The 17,646-nt window shown below is 39.9% G+C and overlaps 1 protein-coding gene across 4 annotated transcripts in view; it reads right to left on the bottom strand.

Moving 5' to 3' along the window:
• Positions 1-1,897: 1,897 nt before the first annotated feature.
• The window catches only part of LOC131109479 (rho GTPase-activating protein 21-like), a 44,887-nt gene continuing 29,138 nt past the window's right edge, over positions 1,898-17,646 (bottom strand). For all 4 annotated transcript variants that reach the window (XM_058061544.1, XM_058061545.1, XM_058061543.1 and 1 more), the window contains 14 exons: positions 17,536-17,575; positions 17,260-17,394; positions 16,853-17,161; positions 16,714-16,775; positions 12,041-12,141; positions 10,989-11,101; positions 9,032-9,184; positions 8,875-8,953; positions 8,723-8,796; positions 8,573-8,662; positions 8,355-8,480; positions 6,107-6,239; positions 3,840-3,871; positions 1,898-3,761 (listed from right to left, as the gene is read on the bottom strand). In XM_058061544.1, the coding sequence (XP_057917527.1) occupies positions 2,868-3,761; positions 3,840-3,871; positions 6,107-6,239; positions 8,355-8,480; positions 8,573-8,662; positions 8,723-8,796; positions 8,875-8,953; positions 9,032-9,184; positions 10,989-11,101; positions 12,041-12,141; positions 16,714-16,775; positions 16,853-17,161; positions 17,260-17,394; positions 17,536-17,575 (2,341 nt within the window). In that variant the 3' untranslated portion in view covers positions 1,898-2,867. The remainder of the gene's footprint in view (positions 3,762-3,839; positions 3,872-6,106; positions 6,240-8,354; positions 8,481-8,572; positions 8,663-8,722; positions 8,797-8,874; positions 8,954-9,031; positions 9,185-10,988; positions 11,102-12,040; positions 12,142-16,713; positions 16,776-16,852; positions 17,162-17,259; positions 17,395-17,535; positions 17,576-17,646) is intronic.

Below are 17,646 nucleotides of genomic sequence, written 5' to 3'. Positions count from 1 at the left end.
CAAAGGGTAATAACACATGGCATTTTGTACAACTGTGACAAAACTGGTTTGCACAAACACGTGCACAAAGATCCAAATAAAAGGAATACCCTCACTGAAAATATAATTAAGTTCAAATATTCTTATTTTATATTGATCACTTCTAAATGTCTCACATATTGTGCAGTAATGGTTTTTGGTATATGGTCATTTGCTTAGTTTGTTGACATCGATATAAGCATCCCTGTCTCTATTGACAACACTGTTTTATCACCATTATAAATAGTACAAAAGTAGGTTTGGCATGTCAACATAGCTGCCTTTGCACCTCTAAAGATACAAGCCATCTTTCCTCTGCATTGTACGCACATATAAACACACACACACACATAAAATTTGCATAATTTATTCTGGCATGCTTTGTCCAAGAAAAGTCCAGGTTTCATTATCATTATCAAGGCATTCATTTAATTTCAAGGCATTTCATTGATGTCATTAAACACCACTGAATTTGCCCTGGAACATTTTCAATTTCACTGCAATGAAGTGCAGTCTTTGTATTCGTAACGAACATGTACATATGTGATAATCAATGATTCATGAAAATTGGAATTGGAATTCAAAAGGTTTTATCACCGTTTTTGTCATCAATGAACACCGCATTGAAATTTCATAGTAAGACGAAGAATATGCGTTTGCATAGTTTTCCCAACAGGCACATAATATTGAGACTTTGATAACTTGTTGAATTATTATTGTAGGTCATAACAAACCCAACGTTGATCCAACATGGATTCACTGACGTATTTTTTTGTTGGTTTCTCACCATTAAATTCTGGAGACTTTTTAACCAATGTTCCGAATTTAGCTTAACCCTTAGATGCACGAGTGACTGAACCCTACACTCTTCCATAAGTGGGTCAAAAATGACCCATACTAGAATCAATGCCTTTTTATGCCAATTTTGCCATTTTGGTTAGAAATAATCACTTCTATGATATTTAGTATTATATTTAGGACCACACAGGAATGATTTCATGTTAGAAACACCTTGTCCCATGAAAAGATATAGTCAAATATTTGCAAAAAATTCAGATGTGTATTGACTTTTATGAGGTACTGTATTAACCTGTGCCACTTTAGCATTAATGGTAATAAACTGGTCCGTCCAATAATTTGGTCCTGCATTAACAACACTAACAATTGTGCAAAATTACAGTAACGACAAAGGTTGTTCATGAGCAGGCAATGATACAAACAAACAAAATGTGGTCAGACTCTACCACCTCCACCAGTTTTCATTGGAATTGGAGCACAATAACATGTTTTTATTGTGTTCCTCGGGATAAACCATTAAATATTAGGGATGTCACAACCAACTCACAAAACCAAACGATGCAAGAGATTGGGTCAACGAGAACAGCACAAGATGAGATTTTAACATTCACTTGAATAAAAATGTATGACTCGATAAACAAACTTTTTCATTTAACTGGTCAGGTGGTCTCCCCATGCATGCGTGGGTTTTCTCCGGGTACTCCGGTTTCCTCCCACATTCCAAAAACATGCTAGGTTAATTGGCCACTCCAAATTGTCCATAGGTATGAATGTGAGTGTGAATGGTTGTTTGTCTATATGTGCCCTGTGATTGGCTGGCTGGCCACCAGTCCAGGGTGTACCCTGCCTCTTGCCCGAAGACAGCTGGGATAGGCTCCTGCACCCCCGCGACCCTCGTGAGGAAAAGCGATAGAAAATGAATGAATGGTCAGGTGGTTAGCACTTAGACCTCACAGCTAGGAGACCCAGGTTCAATCCCACCCTCGGCCATCTCTGTGCATTTGTGGATTTCCTCCCCCATTTCAAAAACATGCTAGGTTAATTGGCGACTTAATTGTCCATAGGTATGAATGTGAGTGTGAATGGTTGTTTGTCTATATGTGCCCTGTGATTGGCTGGCCACCAGTCCAGGGTGTACCCCGCCTCTTGCCCCAAGACAGCTGGGATAGGCTCCAGCATACCTGCAACCCTAGTGAGGATAAGCGGTATAGAAAATGGATGGATGGATTAAATGATTATCTGACCGTAATCTTTCCACGGTGTCCCATCTAGTCGGACTAGACCTGTCCTATCGAGTCACCCAACATGAACTGATGATGCCCTGACAATCTTTCTCTAATGTTGTGAGTCAGATTGTTACATTTGACTTTCATTTTTATGGTGGCCTTGTTGTTTGCATGTGGCCACATAGTCAAGAGATCCAGAAGATCTGGGTTCGAATCTCTGTGTGACGTTTGGGTGTTCTCCTGATGGGTTTTCTACAGGTCGTCCAGTTTCCTCCCACATTCAAAACAGGATCCATAGGTTTGAATGTGAGTGTGAATGGTTGTTTGTCTATATGTGCCCTGTGATTGGCTGGCCACCAGTCCAAGGTGTACCCCGCCTCTCGCCCGAAGACAGCTGGGATAGGCTCCAGCACCCCCCACCCGCGACCCTCGTGAGGAAAAAGCGGAAGAAATGAATGAATGAATGAATGAATGGAGAGTCTAAATTATCCATAGGTGTGAATGAGTGTGAATGGTTGTTGAATAGATGTGCCCTGCTATTGGCTGGCCACCAGTCCAGAGTGATAGGCGCCAATATACACCCCCCCACCGACGCGAATGACCTTAAATTAATTGGACGCTGCCTGCTGTGGTGGTCATTTCTCATTAAATTCATTGGAAGTTTTCAGATCATATTTTAAAGTTATGAACATCATAAGTAGGGATTATTTAACAGGGACAGGCATAAGTGCATAGAGAATAGAATATGAAGTGCAGCGCTACCAATTCAAGTTCGATGTCATGTTTGTGAGTAAAAGTGTTATCAATACAAGTCAGTAAAAGAACTTAAACTACCACAGTGTGACGACGCCAGGCCTTCCACTTCCACGTTTCCTCCTCAGACCCCAGGTCTGGAGATACCGGGCAGTCCCGATTCACCCACGAGTAACAAGATTCCCCCTTATCAACACGAGGGACTGTATCTATCCGTGGTATCGCACCATGGCTTATAATTCCATAAGGGACATATTTCCGATGACCCGATGCTTCGTCATGAACTGCGATGACCTCTACCCTCTCTGGTCTCGGTTGTCTCACTTTGTCATCCCGCCAGTTCAGCTCATAGTCCAAATTCATTGATACTGCCTTAGTCCTCCTAGTTCTCCTCTTGCGAAGCAGCACTGGTTGTGGTCCTGGACTTCCTGCAGGCTCCTGATACTTCAAAGCCTGGTAGAGGTCAGAGAACTTTGTAGAGAGGACCCATAAAGGAAGCAGAGGTGGTTTTCCTGGGAAATCGTGAGGACTGGTGAAAGGTGCAGGTCTTGGGGATGTCTTAGGGATGAAGAGGAAGCTGTTCGGACGACGTTGTGGTTCAAGTCTGCACCTTCTCTGATTTTTAGTAAGAGTTTTTAGTCCACTTTCCTTGTCAACCGTCTTGTCCCCAAAGTCTTTACCCAATGTTGTTTCTCCTGTTTTCACCTCATTTCTATTTCCTTGGGTGGAAATGTGGTGTTTCCTTTGGAAGATCTCTGTCTCTCTTGCAACCTCTTCTTTTCCGCTTCCTCCGCATTTGCCCACATAATCGCTGGCTTTGACAGCCTCACGCTCACAGACGTCGTCTGAACAGCTTCTAGGCAAAGTTGCGGTGGGGGATTTTTTATGTATGCGGGTGACAGCGGACACGATGGACTCAGACAGGATGTCCCGGAGATTCAGGTCTGCCACAGAGCTCAAAGAAATCTGTAACCAGTTCAGGTTTTTGTCATTCAATTTGTTAATCGGTGTTAAGTACGTATGATGTATGAATACATTACTTACCTTTGACTTAACTGAATCGCTGATGGTGGAGTCTGTTAAAAAGGGAGAGAGAGTCCCAAAAGTCAATTACTGCTTTCACTGTAAAAAGTTACAAGTGTGATACCTACAAACACACACACACACACACACACACACACATAGTACATACAGCACAGCTATTGCAACCTTCCAGGAGAACTCTAAGAATTTTACAACAAACGTGTTGAGTTACTGAACATTTAACAATTTCAGTATTCCCAGAGTTCACCTTTGAGATCTGCAACAATAGGAGGTGGTTGTACTTTGGCAGACGGTAAAGACCGACGCCAAACACAACATCAAACACAAACAAAAAGAAAGGCCTGGTCCTACCGAAGAAGCATATCCACTGTTTCAGCGAGGAAAAACACAGTGGAAGAAAGTTTAAATCACATTATCATTTCAACAACAATGGTTTAAAAAAACAACAAACATTTTTGAGTAACACCGGGGTTGTTGTTGGTTTTTTAGTAAACTACAGATTGAGTCTCTTGACTTGGCCTTACAACAATAATAAAAAGTTTCATTTAAAAACTGCATTTGAGGTTCACTTGTGTTGTCATTGACTAATACCGTATTTTCTGGACTATAAGTCGCTCCGGAGTATAAGTCGCACAAGGCCAAAAATGCATAATTAGGTAGAAAAAAAACATACATAAGTCGCACTGGAATATAAGTCACATTTTTTGCGATAAAAACTACTTGACCAAAACAGACATTACGTCCTCTTGGAAGGCAAGTTCTAACAATAAAAGAATAGAGAACAGGCTGAATAGGTGTAAGATATGCTAACACAATGGTTATTCAGCTACACAAAAAATAAACATGAACAGAAAAGGTGTCCAGTGTTTATGGAACATAAACACTTTTTTCATTTATAAGTCGCTCTGGAGGGGTACTCCGGTTTCCTCCCACATTCCAAAAACATGCTAGGTTAATTGGCCACTCCAAATTGTCCATAGGTATGAATGTGAGTGTGAATGGTTGTTTGTCTATATGTGCCCTGTGATTGGCTGGCCACCAGTCCAGGGTGTACCCCGCCTCTCGCCCGAAGACAGCTGGGATAGGCTCCAGCACCCCCGCGACCCTCGTGAGGAAAAAGCGGTAGAAAATGAATGAATGAATGAATGAAGTCGCTCTGGAGTATAAGTCGCAGGAACAGCCAACCTATGAAAAAAAGTGCGACTTATAGTCCGGAAAATACGGTTTATATTTGAGTGATGTCAGGAAGGGGAAAAACTGTCACGAGCAGGCATGGTCTTGACCCCAAGATGCAGACACAGGAACGTTTGCAGGTAAAAATAATAATTTTCAAGAATGTTGTCGTCCAGCGGGAAACAAGCCAACTCATAAGTCGTCAATAAATGTCCATCAGTCAATCAAGGAACCAACACAGGAAGGGACGCACACCTGAACTTAAATAGGAGATGTGGGAATTGGAAGGAGGAGGACAGGAAATGGTAATGGTAATGGTTTTAATTCATTTGAACATGCATCCGATTACAATTGAGTGCATCCCATAATCAGTTCACAGTTCCACATGTCCAAAAGGAGTAGGAAGAAGCAAAGCTTATTAAATCCTACCCCTCCATCTGGTACTTTTAATGTCAATATCTGTTACATTTGTTCACTTCCTGCTTTCCTAATATAGTTTAAGTTTTTTTGTGTGTTTTTTTTATTTTATTTTTGTCACATACCGAAGTAGTATAGTTTGATTCCACATACTGAAATGCTATGGCTTTTTAACGTAGTCCTAGCATAGAAGTGTTTCAAATGTACTTCTTCCCTGAGATCATATTTCTCCTCTCTTGTAGAGAAGTATTGGATGACATTTTTAGCTAATTGGTTATTTTTAGCCTTATGCATTATTTTAGCTGTTTGAAGATGAACTATATCAGCAAGTTGAAGTATTTGTGATTTTAGAAATAAGAAGTTAGTATGTTCTCTGTAGGCGGCATTATGAATTATCCTTACTGACTTTTTTTGCAGAAGATTGCTTTTATAGTTATTACCCTAATGAGGTAGGAAAGGAAGTGAAAGAAAAAATAAGAGCGCACAAGGGGAAATGAAGCTAGAGGGGAACTAGAAAGGAAGTGGATAGAAAGATAGAGTAGACTGAGGAAAACATAAAGAGCCGTCACAAGGGGGTGTAGTCCAGATCGTGACAAAAACACTTTTTCTTTTGTAGTATCGAGTATGGATGAGAATGTTGCAGAATGAACGTTGTGTTTCTTTGACTCCATCCTCACCTGATGTTCCTCCTGGCATACCCGGCTTGCCAATGTTGCATAACAGGTGCTCAATGTTTGGCTGCATGTCCTGCTTATCATCTGGAGCTTTTTCCTGCTTGTCTAGCTCTTCTTCACTGAAGAACCAGCCATACTAGAGAAGGAAACAGGTACAGTGAACCAATGAACCTTAATCAATTGAATATCAACCTCGTCCTTAGGTTAAGGTTTTTCATTAGTTGGAGCCATCGTCATGCGTGGTTTCACGTGATTGTAAGACTTAAATATAAAAACTATTCAGAGATGAGTTATAGAACTGAAAATGGAACTTATTCCTTCAACGCTGTCCATTGTGCAGCACTACAGTACGGCTAAAGTGACTTTTTCATTATATTTTTCCATAGAGCTTTTATACTGACTTTCTACTTCATTGAGCACAACCCATTTTCCGTCCACTTCCTGGAAAATGAGGCAAAATGAGGTTCGCATAAAAGGGTATAGCTGGTATAGCCTAGTACACGGGTTCCAAAATGTTTTACAGTGGTGTACCCCTTCAGACATATGATCTGAAGCCATGTACCCCCTGCTCCTGAGACTTCAAAAACAATAATTTCATCTCCAAAGGGGGCCGCCGCCAAAAAGGTTTGGGAACCACTGCATTATCCAATGAGGATTCTTTTTTAAATGAACTTCATTCCTAACAACTAGAGAACCATATGCAAACACAATGAGGATTCCCCTTACGGGTACGGATAATTGACAGTTGTACTTGTTTCATACTCGTAACCCGTTTTCACACAACTAATACCGCATATGTTGATTGGGGGGGGGGCTTTTGTGGTTCATGATCGAGACAAGGGATCTTGGTCTCGAAAAGGCTCTTGACCACTGATCCAAACAATCCTACGGTTTCTGACAACTGATCCAAACAATCCTACGGTTTCTGACCACTGAAGCAGACAATCCTACGGTTTCTGACAACTGATCCAAACAATCCTACGGTTTTTGATCCAAACAATCCTACAGTTTCTGACCACTGATCCAAACAATCCTACGGTTTCTGATCCAAACAATCCTACGGTTTCTGACAACTGATCCAAACAATGCTACTGTTTCTGACCACTGATCCAAACAATCATACGGTGTCTGACAACCGATCCAAACAATCCTACGGTTTCTGACCACTGATCCAAACAATTCTACGGTTTCTGACCACTGATCCAAACAATCCTACAGTTTCTGATCCAAACAATCCTACAGTTTCTGACAACTGATCCAAACAATCCTACTGTTTCTGACTACTGATCCAAACAATCCTACGATTTCTGACCACTGATCCAAACAATCTTACGGTTTTTGATCCAAACAATCCTACAGTTTCTGACAACTGATCCAAACAATCCTACTGTTTCTGACCACTGATCCAAACAATCCTACGGTGTCTGACAACTGATCCAAACAATCCTACAGTTTCTGACTACTGATCCAAACAATCCTACGGTTTCTGACCACTGATCCAAACAATCCTACGGTTTCTGACCACTGATCCAAACAATCCTACGGTTTCTGATCCAAACAATCCTACGGCTTCTGACCACTGATCCAAACAATCCTACGGTGTCTGACAACTGATCCAAGCAATCCTACGGTTTCTGACCACTGATCCAAACAATCCTACGGTTTCTGACCACTGATCCAAACAATCCTACGGTTTCTGACCACTGATTCAAACAATCCTACGGTTGGTTTCTGATCCAAAAAATCCTACGGTTTCTGACCACTGATCCAAACAATCCTACGGTGTCTGACAACCGATCCAAACAATCCTACGGTTTCTGACCACTGATCCAAACAATCCTACGGTTTTTGATCCAAACAATCCTACGGTTTCTGACCATTGATCCAAACAATCCGACGGTTTTTGACCACTGATCCAAACAATCCTACGGTTTCTGATCCAAACAATCCTACAGTTTCTGACAACTGATCCAAACAATCCTACGGTTTCTGACCACTGATCCAAACAATCCAATGGTTTCTGACCACTGATCCAAACAATCCTACGTTTTTTGATCCAAACAATTCTACGGTTTCTGACAACTGATCCAAACAATCCTACAGTTTCTGACCACTGATCCAAACAATCCTATGGTTTCTGACCACTGATCTAAACACCGTTTCTGACCACTGATCCAAACAATTCTACCAACATCTTGGAATGGATTGTATCTGACATAGTTTTTCCTTCATTGAAGGAAGCAACTCTTACATGTAGGATTAGCGTCTCTACTATTTTGTAGCGGTCAGGCATGTGGGTGACCATATCTGTCATGTTGTCCTCTGATGTCCTCACCAGAGTCGGACCAAACACCAGAGCCAGGTTTCTTGGCTCCATCTGGAAATTAGACATGAGTTTAGCATCAACCCATGATGGTTACAATATACGTTGTGTATTTTATAAAAATGGCGTCACATAAAGAGTGCTACCTTATTCTTTTCAGCGTGATCGGCCACCCTTTTTAGGTGAGCCACCAGGAACTTGAGAGTGTGGTGATGGTGATCTGGCAGCTCATTAATCTGGAAGTAAACAACGTCAATGAAATGACAATAACAATCGGTTTTGATTTCTTTCAATACCAATTTTTTCATAGTCTTCAGCCGGTCATTTGTGACTTCCATCCTGCTGGCATCGATGAAATCATGGTATTTGTCTGTGGAAAAAAATGAAAACCAACATAAATAGAGACATACTAGTCCACATTAATTGGAGAGTGGTTGTCTTCAGGCACCATCAGTAAAAAGAGGCTCGGGCAGTTTTCGGAAGAATGACTTCAGTAGGCTGCTGATTACGTTCAAATCCTGCCATCTCTGTGGAGATAGAATATTGTTTTAAATATTTTTGCCGCTTAAAAACAAACAAAAAAGAGCTATTTGTGTGCTACACACCTCCTTAGCAGTGGTTAAGTCAAAACCCTTGTTTAGATGCTCCTGTAGGCTGGACACCATGGCATTATTCCCCGGCACTCGATAGATTCCAGTGTAGTCCAGACCAGTAGCTTCCACCACACCACAACAAATCTCCACGATCAGTGGGACAAACTGGACAAAGGAAGTCAGGGAGTGAAAAATACGCATATGATATAAAATATTATAAGTCAGAATGATCATACAACAAAGTGTTTCATTCTTGAGTATATTTAGAAGGTTCTTCCTTGGTTAAGTACTGCATGGGGGTGTCTGAAGGTCTATGTGTTTAACACTGATGTTTATTAGAAGTACTGTTATTGGAAGCAGATATCTGTAGTACTACATACTGTATGACTTCTCCTCTTGAGAACTGCGTTAAAGTTTGCTATTTGGTGCAAAGTTTGGTTTTGAGGTTTCAAGTTAAAAGTCTGCCAGTGGAAGATGACAGCATGGAGTGTCAAAAAAACCCCGACCCGGTTTACAAAGACTGAGGTGATGAAGAGGGCAGCACAAACCCAACGGCTAATTTGCCTCTAGACAAAAATTACTGACAATTGAGAGTGACAATAACGGAGAGAGAGAGACTGACAAGGTGTGTGACGAATGAAGTATGAGGCTGTTCAATACAGACAATGACGAAAAGGCAGGAGGATGGTTTTTCCGGATGGCTATTGTTTAACCGGTCATTTTACATACCCTGTTGGTAATGGTAATGATAATGGTAATGGCAATGGCAATGGTAATGGTAATGGTAATGGTAATGGTAATGGTTTAATTTCATTTGAACATGCATCAGATTACAATCGAGTGCATCCCATAATCAGTTCACAGTTGCACATGTCCAAAAGGAGTAGGAAGAAGCAAAGCTTATTAAATCAGTAGCTGTTACATTTGTTCACTTCCTGCTTTCCTAATATAGTTTAAGGTTTTTTTTCAAGACTCTTCATCCTTGTATTTAGCAAACATCAACTGCTTGTATTGTTTCTTGAATTGGCTCATCGTTGTGCATTGTTTGAGGTCCTTACTCAATCCATTCCATAGTTTGATTCCACATACTGAAATGCTATGGCTTTTTAACGTAGTCCTAGCATAGACGTGTTTCAAATGTACTTCTTCCCTGAGATCATATTTCTCCTCTCTTGTAGTGAAGTATTATTGGATGACATTTTTAGCTAATTGTTTATTTTTAGCCTTATGCGTTATTTTAGCTGTTTGAAGATGAACTATATCAGCAAGTTGAAGTACTTGTGATTTTAGAAATAACTAATTAGTATGTTCTCTGAGGCGGCATTATGAATTATCCTTACTGACCTTTTTTGCAGTACATTTAGCGAGTGAGGATTGCTTTTATAGTTATTAGCCCATTTTTCCACACAATAAGTAAGATATGGTAGAACCAGAGAGCAATAAAGAGTGTGGAGTGATTTCTGATTGAGAACAAATTTTGCTTTGTTCAATATTGAAATATTTCTGTCCACCTTATGTTGTATATTTGTAATATGAGGTTTCCAGCTCATATTTTAATTTATTTTGATCCCCAGAAATTTATTTTTGTTCACCCTTTCAATGTCTACACCGTCTATTTGTATTTGCTGGTATGTAAATGTAGTTAGAATATTGTTAATGTTAGAATGTCTCGTATTAAACAATGCCAAAGTTGCAGATAATGAGGTTTGCACATTTAAAAGTGAGTTTGGGATGGCTGTGAACGCTCGGTTTGAGAGAGTTTTTTTCAAACACCGGCTCTCTGGGATGTCACAGATTCCCCGGGGTTCCTTATATGGGCGTGTGCTGTAATTTTGCTTGTTTTTGCACCATGCTTTGGACACCTCTGAATTATCATATGTATTGAAATCGGCAGATGATCCAAGAACATATTTGTCACGAGGGGAACGAAATGAATGAATGAAATGATGATAAAATCATCCGGGCTTACTTTGTGGTTTACAGCAGGCTGACAGTCCTCGAGGCGCACACCAAAAGCCTTCAAGCTGCTTCTCTTCTTGGACTTCTTCATGATATTAATTCCCCACAGCGCCTTGTTGTCATCTGGGTCCAGACACAGAAGACATGCTTACATTTTTCATTTTATGTCCACAATCAAAATACCCTTACATCAGGGGTCTCAAACACGCGGCCCGCGGGCCAAATGTGGCCCGCAGGACACTAGTTTGAGGCCCCTACCTTGATATGAAAGTTTAATGTTAGTGCGGCCCGCGCAAGTTTGATATGGATGCTGTATGGTATCATGTACCCAGAAAAAATTATTACATTTGATTAATGTTCATGTTAAAGGTTAAATAACTGTTAATAGTTATCCTCCCTATCCGTGTGGAAGTGGTAAGTTTTTGGCTATTTAATTTTAAAGGAAATAACTTGAAGGCTACCGTTTTGGTCGCTAGCTCTCTAGTTTGCGAGTTAGCATGTGTCTCAAGACCCTGCAGTTGTGCAATATGTTGTAAATAAAAAGAGTATAAATGTGACTATAGTCGTGTTTTGTCATGTCTACAGGGCTCTAATAATGCTTTGTTCATTTTAATCTGAAAAAAATAATTTGTCTACCCACCAACTATATGTGGTTTCTTAAGTTTTTATTATTTGCCGTTTTATTATTATTATTATATTTATTTATTTATTACTGATTGATTGATTTTCTTTATTCTTGATTTGTTTATTTATTTTTCATCTTATTTTGTGTAGAAAAATAAAAATTAAGATATTTGAGAACAGTGGAATGTTTTATCAGAGCTTTTCTTGTAGAAAATTGGAACCAAAGCGAAGTTTTTAAAATTTTTTGGTTTTTAATAAATGCATTTTTTTTTTTATTTTTTTTTGGAAAACCTGATGCGGCCCAGTCTCACCCAGCCCCTTGCTCCAGTGGCCCCCAAGTAAATTGAGTTTGAGACCCCTGGTTTAGATTATATAGAACTTTATTACTGTACATACAGGATCTGATCACACAGACAGCAAAGCCATCTTTGTACGTACCAGTTTTGGTTGGTCGATTCACTGGCGTGTTGTCAGCCAAAAGGAAAGGAGGAATCAGGCGGTGATTTCCAGCAGAAGAATCTGGTTTGTTCCCTGTAAGACTGCAACAAATGATAAACAATATTGCATCCGCAACTAAACACACAACAAAAGTGGCCGTTATTTGAGTGATGCGGCTAAGTTATGACTGAAAACGATATTTCCCGTGATGCGGCGTCGTAAAGGAGCGTGTAGGAGTGAAGTGGACACTAATACGTTTTGAAGTCTTATGCAGGATCTCTGACATATTTAGGTAAGTTTGATCAAGTGTGGTATAACTACAGCTACTGTTTGGGCTATTAGGGCCTCCAACCGTTCACCATCACCAATGGGTTGCGAAAGGATGATGAAGAAGATAGCAGCTCATCGTTTTATGTCCAAAATTATTAGCTAACCAGTTGAGAGGACTTAAAAAGGACTTACCATCATGTTCATTTATCCCTTTCACATCCATTTAGAATATATGTATATATTGACAGTTACTATGGTACCCATTATATCATTGTATGGTCATATCACCTCGTACTTCGGTATGTGACAAAAAAAAATTAATAAAAAATAAATAAAATTAAAATTAATAAAATCAAGTAAAAAAATACTTAAATTATATTAGGAAAGCAGGAAGTGAACAAATGTAACAGTTAGTGATTGTAAAAGTACCAGATGGAGGGGTAGGATTTCATAAGCTTTGCTTCTTCCTACTCCTTTTGGACATGTGGAACTGTGAACTGATTATGGGATGCACTCAATTGTAATCTGATGCATGTTCAAATGAAATAAAACCATTACCATTACCATTACCAATTGCATTTTGCATGTAAAACTACAAAAACCCGGTCCGTGTTAACCGCTGATAACATCATAGACGGGTGATGTAGCTGACTTGCATGGCTGGAGTGGTCATGCAATAGTCATCTAGTCATTGTAGGTACCTACTTTCACCACTAGAGGGCTCTAGAAACCACATAATCCTTTTAAAGCTCAGTTTCAGAATACAATGTGGAGGTTTTGTATCGACCTCCAATGCAACGTTCATTGACATGCATGTTTTTCCAATCACACACATGCATTTGTTTACCCCTAACATAGCTTGCTACAAATAGTCACGTTTTACATCCACTTGTTCTGTGAAAGATCCTGATCAAAATTTTAAGACCAGCTTAAAAATTCCAAGAATTTCCATTTGGATGCTCTAAGTAGAGTGAGACGAAAAATGACGAAGCAATTTATCACAAACAAGCATGAAAGTGAAATAGGCTGATCAAACTTTTAAGACCATATGCCAAAAATGGGGGTTCCTAAACCCCCAAAATACAAATAAAATGTTGAAAAAAAGGACTTGGTAACCTGTAACTGTGTTGGCACGCAACACTTAGGGCACCCATGAGGCATGTTCTAAAAATAGCACTGGTCACAAATTATCATTATTTTTTTGTACTTTTGAAGCGGCTGCACGGCGGTTAGTGCGCAGGCCACACAGCTAACAGACCCGAGTTCGATTTCACCCTCGGCCATCTCTGTGTGGCGTTTGCATGTTTTCCCTGTGCATGCGTGGGTTTTCTCCGGGTACTCCGGTTTCCTCCCACATTCCAAAAACATGCTAGGTCACCAGTCCAGGGTGTACCCCGCCTCTCGCCCCAAGACAGCTGGGATAGGCTCCAGCACACCCCATGACCCTCGTGAGGAAAAGCAGTATAAAATGAATTAATTAATTAATTTTGAAGCAGAATTGCTTACATTAATAGTGTTTCTTTAAAATAACGTCATATAACATCAAAAATTAAAACCAAAATATTTTATGTATAACGAACTCTGACCTCAAGTCAAAGTTAATGTGTGAGTGTAACATCACCTTTCCCGATACAGTGAAGCGGTGATGAGGAGTTAGCTTACTTTTGCAGTTTAGCCACCAAAAACATGGCAGAAAAGCGAAAAAGGATTTACCATTTTCACACTAATTGGGAGGAAGAGTTTTTCTTTACGTCTTTTAAATAAAAATATATGTGTCTTATTTGCGGGACGACTGTAATACCAAAGCGGCACAATGTGGAGAGACTCTTCAAAACTTGTCACGAAAGCTTCAATGCCAGCTACCCACCCGGCAGCTAACAGCTAATGTTCAAAGATGAGAAGTTTGGCAGTGACCTCAGCATTGTGTAATAACGTGTTATGTATTGGGCCTGGATGTTGTTGTGGCACGTTATTGCAGGGACCTTCCCTATCTTGTACTTTTGTTCTGGTCCCTTCTCTTCCTGTGTTTTTTTTTTTTTTTTTTGCCGAGTTCCTGGAACAGCCTGGAGGCAGGAAGACCGGGCACGCCTCAGGCTGATAGCTCTTCTGCCCACTTAGGCTGACTGCTGGCAGTCGAGTGTTTCAGACGCCTGCCAGTCATCCAGGCATGGACTTCTACTCTGCTTTCTGGACACCTTTTGCCAGATTAGAACCCTATCCCAGCTGTCTTCGGGCGAGAGGCGGGGTGCACCCTGGACTGGTGGTCAGCCAATCACAGGGCACATATAGACAAACAACCATTCACACTCACATTCATACCTATGGACAATTTGGAGTGGCCAATTAACCTAGCATGTTTTTGGAATGTGGGAGGAAACCGGAGTGAACATGCAAACTCCACACAGAGATGCCCGAGGGTGAAATCGAACTCCGGTCTGTTAGCTGTGTGGCCTGCGCGCTAACCACTCGTCCGCTATGCAGCCCACTTTCAAAAATTGTATCATATGATACAACATATTATTCTAAAATGCAGCTTTATTGCATAATGCTGTGAAACAGTATTACATTCTTACATAATGCAGCATTATTACATAATGTTGCCTGGAATGATTTGCTCACAATGGCTGACGGAGGAGAAGGACAAACTGACTTGGTGTTGAACAGTCTGAAAAATACATTTTCAAGGCTGATTTTTCCAGAAACGCTCAACATCATACAGAGAGGTTGGCCAAGCCTGCATAGCTGGCTCATCTGACCAATGAGACGCCAAGGCTACACCCAAGGCCACACCCAAGGCCAATGCTTTGGTCACATCTGTGAGTGCTACAACTGGCTTACGTTTTTGTAATCTTAACAGATAAATATCAATTCTGTACTGTTCCAGATGATGCTTTGTCATGGTTTGGAGTTGTCTGAATCCTTCTGAACGCCAAATTTACAGGCAGTTACATAATACTCAAAGTTACAAGCAGAAAACTCTGAATGTCTGCGATGATTTATGGTAATGGTAACGGTAATTTTTTTTTCATTTGGACATGCATCAGATTACAATTGGGTGCGTCCCATAATCAGTTCACAGTTCCACATGTCCAAAAGGAGTAGGAAGAAGCAAAGCTTATTAAATCCTACCCCTCCATCTGGTACTTTTACAATCAGTAACTGTTACATTTGTTCACTTCCTGCTTTCCTAATATAATTACAATTTTTTTAACTTTATTTTTTTATTATCTTGTATTTAATTTTAAATTTTAAATTTTGAATTTTAAATTTTAAATTTTAAATTTTAAATTTTAAATTTTAAATTTTAAATTTTAAATTTTAAATTTTAAATTTTAAATTTTAAATTTTAAATTTTAAATTTTAAATTTTAAATTTTAAATTTTAAATTTTAAATTTTAAATTTTAAATTTTAAATTTTAAATTTTAAATTTTAAATTTTAAATTTTAAATTTTAAATTTTAAATTTTTATTTATTCATTCATTCAATTTATTTATGAATAAATTTATTCATTCATTTTCTACCACTTTTCCTCACGAGGGTCGGGGGGGGGGGGTACTGGAGCCTATCCCAGCTGTCTTCGGGCAAGAGGCGGGGTACACCCTGGACTGGTGGCCAGCCAATCACAGGGCACATATAGACAAACAACCATTCACACTCACATTCATACCTATGGACAATTTGGAGTCGCTAATTAACCTAGCATGTTTTTGGAATGTGGGAGGAAACCGGAATATTTTTTTTAATTTATTTTTTTTATTTTTATTTTTTTTATTTTTTATTTTTTATTTTTTATTTTTTATTTTTTATTTTTTATTTTTTATTTTTTATTTTTTATTTTTTATTTTTTATTTTTTATTTTTTATTTTTTATTTTTTATTTTTTATTTTTTATTTTTTATTTTTGAAGATAAAGGGTTAACTGATTAACTGGACTGCAATGCCATGGCTTGTAATATTGTGTTTTTGAATACATTAGTTATGGTTATTTTTTATTTTTTCATTCATTCATTCATTTTCTACCGCTTTTTCCTCACGAGGGTCGCGGGGGTGGTGGAGCCTATCCCAACTGTCTTCGGGCGAGAGGCGGGGTACACCCTGGAGGTGGTCGCCAGCCAATCACAGGGCACATATAGACAAACAACCATTCACACTCACATTCATACCTATGGACAATTTGGAGTGGCCAATTAACCTAGCATGTTTTTGGAATGTGGGAGGAAACCGGAGTACCCGGAGAAAACCCACGCAAAACTCCACACAGAGATGGCCGAGGGTGGAATTGAACCCTGGTCTCCTAGCTGTGAGGTCTGCGCGTTAACCACTCGACCGCTGTGCCGCCAACCCGGAACAGTGACTTCTTAATAAATAAAAGGTTGAATATAAAATATTGATATATTTCCAACCTCTGTTTCCTGTAGTCATTCAGCTTTTTGTTGATCAGAGCCTGTCTGGATGAACCAATCTCCTACAATAAATGGGAGGAACAAAACCAGTTAGTCAGTCACATTTGGACTTAACTTTCCAACTACTAACATATCTGACCTCATTGTCAATTTTGCTATTCTCCCTGATAAGCTTGATCCATGCTAACATCTCGTCCCTGTTTTCAGCCTGGAACAGATACTCGCAGAAGTCCTGAGTCGTCAGTCTCAGGGTGTGCTTCCGCTTCGTTTCGCTGTAAGCAATGTCGATCAGGCAGCCACGAATGCTGACCGGGGGATATTCATCGTGACCCGGACCAGCACCTGCCCCATGAAGAACAGCCTCCCTTTTGTCTTTGTAGAGGAAGAGCCAATAGGAACGCAGCACAGAAAAGACGTGTTTCCAAGGTCGCATACCACCACCAAACTTCTGGAAGGACGAGATATTGAAACAATAAAGCAGCTACAGCTTTACTGTTGCAACAATTAGCTTTGTGTGAGTACCCCCGTGTAGCGATTGTGTTTTACCTTCCCCTTTTCCGTGAGAATCTGCTTGTAGTATAGCCAACCCTCCTTGCGGATGGACAAAGTGACTGTAGCCAGTTCAGAAGCGGAGTGACGTTTGGACCTGGCTTCCTCCTGTGCCTTTAAGCTCTCGAAAGACTAACATACATGCATTGTGTGTGTATGTGTGTGTGTGTGTGTGTGTGTGTGTGTGTGTGTGTGTGTGTGTGTGTGTGTAGAATCCACAAACATTTGTAAGTCAGAAACTGAACTATGACAAACATTGTCGTAAAAACTCACCCCATCAATGAAAAAGCTCTTGACTCTTTTTGGTAGTCTTCTATGAGAGACAAAGCACACAAATCCCATCTTACGTTAAGACACTGACAATTTGTCAAATCATCTACAAAA

The sequence above is a fragment of the Doryrhamphus excisus genome, chromosome 22 (genome assembly GCF_030265055.1).
Source record: "Doryrhamphus excisus isolate RoL2022-K1 chromosome 22, RoL_Dexc_1.0, whole genome shotgun sequence".
Lineage (NCBI taxonomy): Eukaryota > Metazoa > Chordata > Actinopteri > Syngnathiformes > Syngnathidae > Doryrhamphus > Doryrhamphus excisus.
The sequence above is the reverse complement of the archived record's forward strand: the minus strand, read 5'-3'. Positions and strand labels throughout refer to the sequence as shown.